General features: G+C 37.6%; 1 protein-coding gene across 1 annotated transcript in view; it reads right to left on the bottom strand.

Annotated features, from left to right (window-relative positions):
• LOC103082076 (uncharacterized) overlaps positions 1 to 8,028 on the bottom strand; it is a 69,220-nt gene extending 61,192 nt beyond the window's left edge. The window contains exon 1 of the mRNA XM_007446440.1: positions 7,715 to 8,028. Within this exon, the coding sequence (XP_007446502.1) occupies positions 7,715 to 8,028 (314 nt within the window). The remainder of the gene's footprint in view (positions 1 to 7,714) is intronic.
• Positions 8,029 to 9,236: the final 1,208 nt, after the last annotated feature.

Raw genomic sequence — 9,236 nt, 5'->3', positions numbered from 1 at the left:
AACAGCAAAGGGATGGAGGAATGCATGTCAGGAAGGCAAAGACGCTTGGGGACAGTCATTGATTGCAGGAGCTTTCCAAATAAAATAACAAAATATGGGCTTAGGGAAAAAAGATACTTGAAAACTTTACATAAATCTTTTTGACCTAGAGTAATTAGCGATAACTTTTAATTGCTTTTATTAAAAGGTTTTCTTAATTACTTCAAAATTTCCTAAATTGCAAATTTTAAAAACATCAGTGCAATTAAACATCATATGTTTCACAATGACTATACTCAAGAATAATTTAGGAAAGTATTAACAGATTTGTTAAAGTTTAAATATGGGTAGATATACTATCTAGTCCCTATGTGTACCAGAAATATTTCTGCTCTCTAGTAACAAATCTGCTTGTCTGGATTGCTAAAATAACACGTTTGAATAATTCCATGCTGTGCAGTCACCACAGAATACAACTCAAAACACAGCTTTGTCAGTTACTAAATATCTGCTTTTAGGAACAGAATGAAGGGTGAGAGTCCTACCACCTGAGGCTTGGCCATGCCCACACCTCAGTTCTTTCAAGCGTCTTAGTGACCAACAGTTGTCTTGTGAGCCCCCGGAAGAGGTGAGTGATGTACGACTCAGGCAGGCATTGTGATACTCTGGCTGGGGAGAAGAGACTTTCTTCTATGAAGCAGGAAGGGGGAAGAAGGACCTTATATTCATTTATAAAAGAGCAAACTTCAAAAATGCTACTGGAAATGTATACTGAGAGCATATGTTTGAAAGAAGTTCCATTTTTGGTTTTTGTCCAGTGGAATATTACGGACCTATCATTTTATTGAGAGCCCAACTCTTTTTCTCTAACCAGCAGGGTATAGGAAGCATTTTTCCCACCAATATTTGGTGTCCTCTTAATCATTAACCTGTTCTAAAGCGTAAGCATTCGTGTTTATGCAATAAAGCTGAAAAAAAGTTTGTGTTTGTCACTAATATTTTAACTTATTAATAATCTAAAAGGTAAAACTTGATTTTATCAATGTGATACACCATATAAACAAATTGAAGAATAAAAACCATATGATCATCTCAATAGATGCAGAAAAAGCTTCTGACAAAATTCAACACCGATTTATGATAAAAACTCTCCAGAAAGTGGGCATTGAGGGAACCTACCTCAACATAATAAAGGCCATATACGACAAACTCACAACAGACATAATTCTCAATGGTGAAAAACTGAAAGCATTCCCTCTAAGATCAGGAATAAGACAAGGATGTCCACTCTCACCACTATTATTCAACATAGATTTGGAAGTCCTAGCCACGACAATGAGGGAAGAAAAAGAAATAAAAGGAATACGAATTGGAAAAGAAGAAGTAAAACAGTCACTGTTTGCAGATGACATGATACTATACATAGAGAATCCCAAAGATGCCACCAGAAAACTACTAGAGCTAATCAATGAATTTGGTAAAGTAGCAGGGTATAAAATTGATGCACAGAAATCTCTTGCATTCCTATACACTAACAATGAAAGATCAGAAAGAGAAATTAAGGAAACAATCCCATTCACCGTTGCAACAAAAGGAATAAAATACCTAGGAATAAACCTACCTAAGGAGGTAAAAGGCCTGTACTCAGAAAACCATAAGACACTGATGAAAGAACTCAAAGATGACAGAACCAGATGGAGAGATATACCATGTTCCTGGATCGGAGGAATCAATATTGTGAAAAATGACTATACTATCCAAAGCAATCTACAGATTCAATGAAATCCCTATCAAATTACCAATGATATTTTTTACAGAACTAGAAAAAAAATCTTAAAATTTGTATGGAAACACAAAAGATGCTGAATAGCCAAAGCAATCTTGAGAAAAAAAACGGAGCTGGAGGAATCAGTCTCCCTGACTTCAGACTATACTACAAAGCTACGGTAATCAAGACAATATGGTACTAACACAAAAATAGAAATATAGATCAATGGAACAGGTTAGAATGCCCAGAGATAAACCCACACACCTGTGGTCAACTAATCTATGACAAAGGAGGCAAGGATATATAATGGAGAAAAGACAGTCTCTTTAATAAGTGGTGCTGGGAAAACTGGACAGCTACATGTAAAGGAGTGAAATTAGAACACTCCTTAACACCATACACAAAAATAAACTCAAATGTATTAGAGACCTAAATGTAAGACCAAACACTATAAAACTCTTAGAGCAAAACATAGGAAGAACACTCTTTGACATAAATCACAGCAAGATCTTTTTTGACCCACCTCCTACAGTTATGGAAATAAAACCAAAAATAAACAAATGGGACCTAATGAAACTTAAAAGCTTCTGCACAGCAAAGGAAACTATAAACAAGATGAAAAGACAACCCTCAGAATGGGAGAAAATACTTGCAAATGAATCAATGGACAAATGATTAATCTCCAAAATATATAAACAGCTCATGCAGCTCAATATCAAAAAAACAAACAACCCAATCAAAAAATGGGCAGAAGACCTAAACAGACATTTCTCCAAAGAAGACATACAGATGGCCAAGAGGCACATGAAAAGCTGCTCAACATCACTAATTATTAGAGAAATGCAGATCAAAACTACAATGAGGAATCACCTCACACCAGTTAGGATGGGCATCATCAGAAAATCTACAAACAATAAATGCTGGAGAGGTTGTGGAGAAAAGGGAATCCTTTTCCACTGTTGGTGGGAATGTAAATTGATACAGCCACTATGGAGGACAGTATGGAGGTTCCTTAAAAAACTACAAATAGAACTACCATATGACCCAGCAATCCCACTACTGGGCATATACCCAGAGAAAACCATAATTCAAAAAGATACATGCACCCCAGTGTTCATTGCAGCACTATTTACAATAGCCAGGTCATGGAAGCAACCTAAATGCCCATCAACAGATGACTGGATAAAGAAGATGTGGTACATATATACAATGGAATATTACTCAGCCATAAAAAGGAACGAAATTGGGTCATTTGTAGAGACATGGATGGATCTAGAGACTGTCATACAGAGTGAAGTAAGTCAGAAAGAGAAAAACAAATATCGTATATTAACGCATATATGTGAAATCTAGAAAAATGGTACAGTTTAACCACTTTGCAGGGCAGAAATAAGAGACACAGATGTAGAGAACAAATATATGGACACCAACTGGGGGAAGCGGTGGGTGGAGGGGTGGTAGTGTGATGAATTGGGAGATTGGGATTGACACGTATACACTAATATGTATACATTAGATAACTAATAAGAACCTGCTGTATAGCACAGGGAACTCCACTTTGCTATACAGTAGAAACTAACACAACCTTGTATAACAACTACACCTCAATTAAAAAAAAAAACTTGATTTTATCCTGAATGTTAGTTTAGTAGAAAGGAAGATATGTGTAACACGAATAAATAAGAATAAATGCAAAGAGTGGAGAAAGTACAAGAAGTTTTACCGTGATGTATCTTGTACATCTTACTTATTATTGTGTGACTGAATCAATCTTTTGTGTAGCTAAAAAAATGAAGAGATTACAATTAAAATGTCAAAAAGTATTTACAATAAGTTTAATGCTGCTTTCTGTTTCTGGAAATTTCCCTCGTGTCCCCACCCCTCCCCCTCTGGCCTACTGGAAAGAGTTCATATATTAGGGCGCTAGTTCATAATTTGTCATTTATATCATTTTATTTTTGAGGATTTTAGCAATGAAATGTACTTAAAATTTTGACCCCACTAATGTAAAATCTAGTCTAGATTATAATATGTTGTCTTAGAAAACTTATTGGATTTTTAATTACAAGGGCAATATATAATTTTACCAGAAAGTGTTGCATAATAGTAGTGATAGCAGACATCCTTGTCTTTTTGCCACTTCAAGTGGGAATGAACTTAAAACTTCAGCATTCAGAAAAGTCAGTGACGTTTTTCTTTTCTTTCCCCTTTTTGTTTTAAAAAAATAAGGTGCCAGTATCCACACTTTTATACACTGTAATTTGTCTTCCCCATCTTTTTCATGTTTATCCTACTTTAATCGCTTCTCTTTTTCATTGGAATATGAATATCTTATTTATTTCAAATGAGTGAATAGCTCAACCTCAGTAAAGGGGGGAAAATGAGAAGGAGGAAATAATGAAGAAGGAAAGAAGAGGGAGGAGGAGGAAGAACACTGGCAGCCATTCATAAACAACTCCCCACAGCATAGCTTATATGGTCAACGTATTCCCCACTCCTGCAAAAAAATACCGCCAATAAGGTTTTAGACCATGGTCTTCCACATATTTTCACATGTATTCATAAATAGATATGTAGACTTTCTCTAATTAGACATAGGCATATTTCTCTATATGTTTATGCGTTTTCACTTAGTATATTGTGGGCATTATTTAATGTCAATATGTAGAGATCTAAACGACCATTCTAAATTACTGAATGTATGAATATACAATACATTATTTAACCAGGCCCTTCTTAATAGATGTTTGTAAAATTTGTTCAATTACTTTTCTATTGAGAACAATGAATGAACCTACTTTTACATACATTTTTGCCCAACTGCCTAAACAGTTCCTTAAGATAAATTTTAATGAAATTAAGTTTTTAAAAGTGTGTGCACTTCAAAAAAACCACACAGATGGTCCCCGAGTTATAGTAGTTCAATTTACGATTTTTTGATTTTACGAGGATACAAAAGCTATATGCATTGAGTAGAAACTACACTTTGAAGTTTTGAATTTTGATCTTTTCCTGGCTTAGCAATATGCAGTATGAGAGTCTCTTGTGATGCCGGGCAGCAGCAGGAGCCACGGTTCCTGGTCAGCCACGTGATCATGAGGGTAAACAACCAATATACTTGCAACCATTCTGTATCCACACAACCATCCTGTTTTTCATTTTCAGTACAGTATTCAATAACTTACATGAGATACTCAACACTTTATTATAAAATAGGCTTCGTGTTAGATGATTTTGCCCAACTGTAGGCTAATGCAGTGTTTTGAACACGTTTAAGGTAGGCTAGGCTCTGATGTTCAGTAGTTTAGGTGTATTAAGTGCATTTTCGACTTACAGTATTTTCAACTTATGATGGGTTTATGGGGATGTAATCCTATCGTTAGTTGAGAAAGACCTGTATATACATTTCAATCTTCCTGAAATTCTATACCAATTTACACCCTTACCATTAGTGAAGACAATTTATATATATACACCTTCAGCATCACTAAAATTTATCTATCTTTTTATTACTCTTAGCAGATCCCTTTTTAGAAGTCTGGGAAAGCAGGAAGAGAAGAAAAGAAAAATGTCCACAAAACTGTTGTGATCCTTCAGTCTATTTAGGACTGAACTGATGACTTACATCAATTTTCAGTTTATACATTTAATTTATCCTGGGGAAGTTCTTCAACCTCTTCTGCAAAATCCAGTTTTAATTTCTATTTGTCTACATCCTTTCATATGTGATTTGGACGGGTGCAGGCTATTGAATATAATGGAAGAAATTTCTTAGGGCTTCCCTTGAGCTATTTCATAGTTCCTGCTTTAATAGGCAGGAGATAGTTAAGAAATAATGATTCAGCTATTTCCTACAGATTTCACAATTCTACATTCAATAAAGAAAATGTGAATTCCTGGAAGGTATGGTATTTGTGAGGTATTTAAGGTCAGTTCCCATGGAGAGCCTGGACACATCCACACCCTGCTCATAGAATTCCATGTTGCAGAATCTGCTAGTTTGGTGAATTGGCAAATGCGATTTGAGCATCACCATGTGAGTTGCAGGTTCCTTTAGTGTCAGAATATTTTATAGTAAAGTTTAACTGTTGACTAAAATGGCAGCAATGTTTTTTTCAGTTTTGGCAGTCATGAAGGGGAGCCTTGATGGATAAAATCTTGCCTATCTCATGATCTGGATTATGAATGTGAAAGGATATTACTAAAACCAAAAGCATAAATAGGCAATATGTTGTTCCACCTTTAATTGGTTTACTTAATGAATCATAGTGGTGAATTCCCTAATGCTGAACCATGAGATGGATTTTAAAATATAGAGATAAAATAAATGAATAAGATGATATGAGTGGGATATATTCAAGTTTTGAGTACTTATTCCTAAACTGAAGAAAATGTCTCAGAATATGAAACATTAGAACTATGAAACTGTTGCTGCAAAACCCAAGCTTTGCCTGTTGGCAAGGGTGGGGATTTCGTTTAGAATGGAGCAGCAGGTACAGGTGGAAATGTCTCCTCTTCAAGGGAGTTGGGACGGGGGACAGGAGATGATAGGCAAATAAAATATTAATTTTTATGTGTTAGTAAGACCCATAGATTATAATATTATTCTTACAATAGTAAGGTAATATTTAGAGGCATGGGGAATCATCAAATAACATTAATTTAAAAGTGAGAGTGAAAGGATAGAAGAAAAACTTAGGAGGACTAGTAAAAGGCTTAATATGATGAGCCAGAACATAGGGAGAGGTAAAAATAGAAAAATTAATAAATAGTAAATATTAAATATGATGAGACTAAGACAAAACTATTAATCTTCATAATAAATTCAAGTGAACCAAATTTCCCTATCATGTAACAATGAATATCAAACTGAATTTTAAAATATACACAGATATATGTTGTCTGTCAGAAACACACCTGAAATAAAATGAAAACAAAAGTTGAAAAGAAACGGATGTTCAGAATCACAAAGACAAATGCAGATAAAAATGAAAGAAGGGCTGACAGTATCGATATATCAGATGAAGCAAATACACAACAAGTGCATTAAATGAGACAAAGGGATTATTTTATCATGGTAAAAGCTAAAGTCCAAAGCAAAGTTTATATCTTTATTCACCAGGCACACAGCATCAAAAATACATAAAGCAAAATCCTTCACAAATACAAAGATAATTTAATCAAGTAAAGCTGCAATGCATTAAAAATAAGGTCAGCAGACTCCTTTTCAAATATTTACAGACACACACACACATATATTTAAAACATTTGTATTTTACTGACAGAGAATATGCATTCTTTTCTCATATTTTAGAGCATATACAATTGTGAATCATATTTCTTCTCACAGAGAGCAATTGAGGCTATATTCTTCAATCCAATAAAACTAGGAAGGAACAACAAAATCATGAATAAATAACCAAAAGTACTCTTCTAAACAACCACCAGATCAGAGTATAAATCAGATGATAATTAATGGCAAATTAATTAATTTTATGAGCACCTCACTTCAAAATGTATGGAACTGTGGCCTTGAACATTTTTATATCAACAAAGAAAGCCTGAAATTTAACAATTAAGAATTCAACTTAAGGAAGGAGAAGACTAAATTTTATTATTCTGAGAGTTGAGCAATTTTAGGCTTCTGGTTTATCTAGTATATTTAAGGTCATAGTGCACAGAATTCATGGCGAGGCAGGCCTGGCAAGGATTCAGACCTATTTTTGACGATTTTTCTGGTGCAAGCAGCAGAATGAGTCAGGCTGCTCTGGCCCTGCAGAGCCCAGGGTGGATTCCCCACTAGGAATGCAGAAGAGGTGTCTCAGTCCGGTGTGGGGACTCTTAGGGCATCACCCCACATTGAGTGCTTCTGAACCACCAGCAGCCTTGGCCTACTTGCCGGTTCTCCTCAAGGCCCCCTGCAAGACTTTCAGTTAGGAGGCAGGGTTCTGGGAGAAGCTGCCTCACCCAAAGGTGGAACCCCATGTGAGCCAAGAAAGGCCAGATGCTGCCAGGGATGATTCAGGGATGAGGTCACTTTGGAAGAGCTCCAAGCACTTTTTCCCCAAATCATCATCTACACTTTGGCAGCTGGATGCGCACCCAGGGGTCTGGGTGGTTCTCAGCACCATGGTGCCGGGGCTGGGGAGCTGCTGGAGGAAAGTTACTGCTGCAGTGGTGCAGGTTGTGCCTTGCACCAGTGCCCACCAGGGGCCAGCTGGACCTTCAATCCAGCCCCACTCCACCCGCCAAGTGGTCCCTTGGTTTGCCCACATCTTCATTCCCCCATGAAGGGTCACCTTCTGATTTGAACAAAGGTGTCTTGGACAAAAAACAGCCGGGGTGATGGTGATAGTCAAAGCTTGCAGTACAGGTCAGATGCTGCCACCCTTCTGGTCCCAGAGAGGAATTTAGGAAGCCATACAGATATTGAAAATATGAACTGAGGCAATGGTCCGGCTCAACCTTCCACAAAGAGGTGGGGACCGAGAGAAGGGACACAATGTCTTCTGGAAAGTTGAAGTCTGGGAGGCCACAAAGGCAGGGGCTTAGTGTTCCCTCCTGTACTCCACCTTGCTTCCTCTAAAAGAGGACACGGTCTTTTATGTCACGATGCTGTGCCAGCAGGTGTTATGAGGCTGTGCCGGCAGGTGTGAAGATGACCTCCACTGTCTGAGCTGTGATTCTGGGATCCCTCGGCCTCCAGCCATGAAACAAATGGAGCTGGCCTCCCCTTTAGCATCACATACATCAGATGTGGCCTGAGCATGTGCAGAGCCCAGGACAGGCCTGAAGCTTCCCATCACATCAAGGGCTGCACACACTGCACACAGTGCCACCTTCCACTGGTTTAAGCATCCAGCTTTGAAAAAAGGCAGAGCTCTTCCAATCCTTTGAAACCCAACAGATTCAGTGTACCATGCAGGGCTCTATGTTATTCCGGGAACTTGCTACCCAGTCCCAAGACCAGCAGCATCAGTATCCTCAGAGACAAGATCCCCAGGTGACCGGTGTGCATGTACAGATTTGGGAAGAACTGCCTACCAGACCGTCTCCTTTCTAAGTTAGAATCAGGCCAAGAAAAGATATGAAACTGTTTTAAAGCTAAAATCTTGGAGTGGTGTGTGGTTGCCAGCTCTCTCTCTTTCTCTCCTGCTTAAGTTCCTGCAAAACTCTTGAACGCCAGGTCCTATGGATAATTGAGAATTGCTGTCAGCATATGTGGCTTGTTTCATTCCTACCTGCAGCCCCACATCTGATTCTAATGTCTGTAGTTCTCAATGTTCTCTGGGGCCCTGCTGTTTGAAGAATGTAATGTAAATGCCACTCAGTTGGACAGCAAAGGACTTGCTCCTGATGAGTTTATCCTTTTCAGAACCCTGAACCAGTTAGTTCTCATCTTAAAAAATGTCAGGGCTTCAAATTCTAAATTCATTAGGAAACACCACCTTACACTCAGTGCTTCTGTTTCCTACACTTCAGTGACCTG

Source organism: Lipotes vexillifer, unplaced genomic scaffold (genome assembly GCF_000442215.2).
Source record: "Lipotes vexillifer unplaced genomic scaffold, Lipotes_vexillifer_v1.1 scaffold763, whole genome shotgun sequence".
NCBI lineage: Eukaryota > Metazoa > Chordata > Mammalia > Artiodactyla > Lipotidae > Lipotes > Lipotes vexillifer.
Note: the sequence above shows the minus strand (reverse complement) of the source record. Positions and strands in the feature narration are given on the sequence as shown.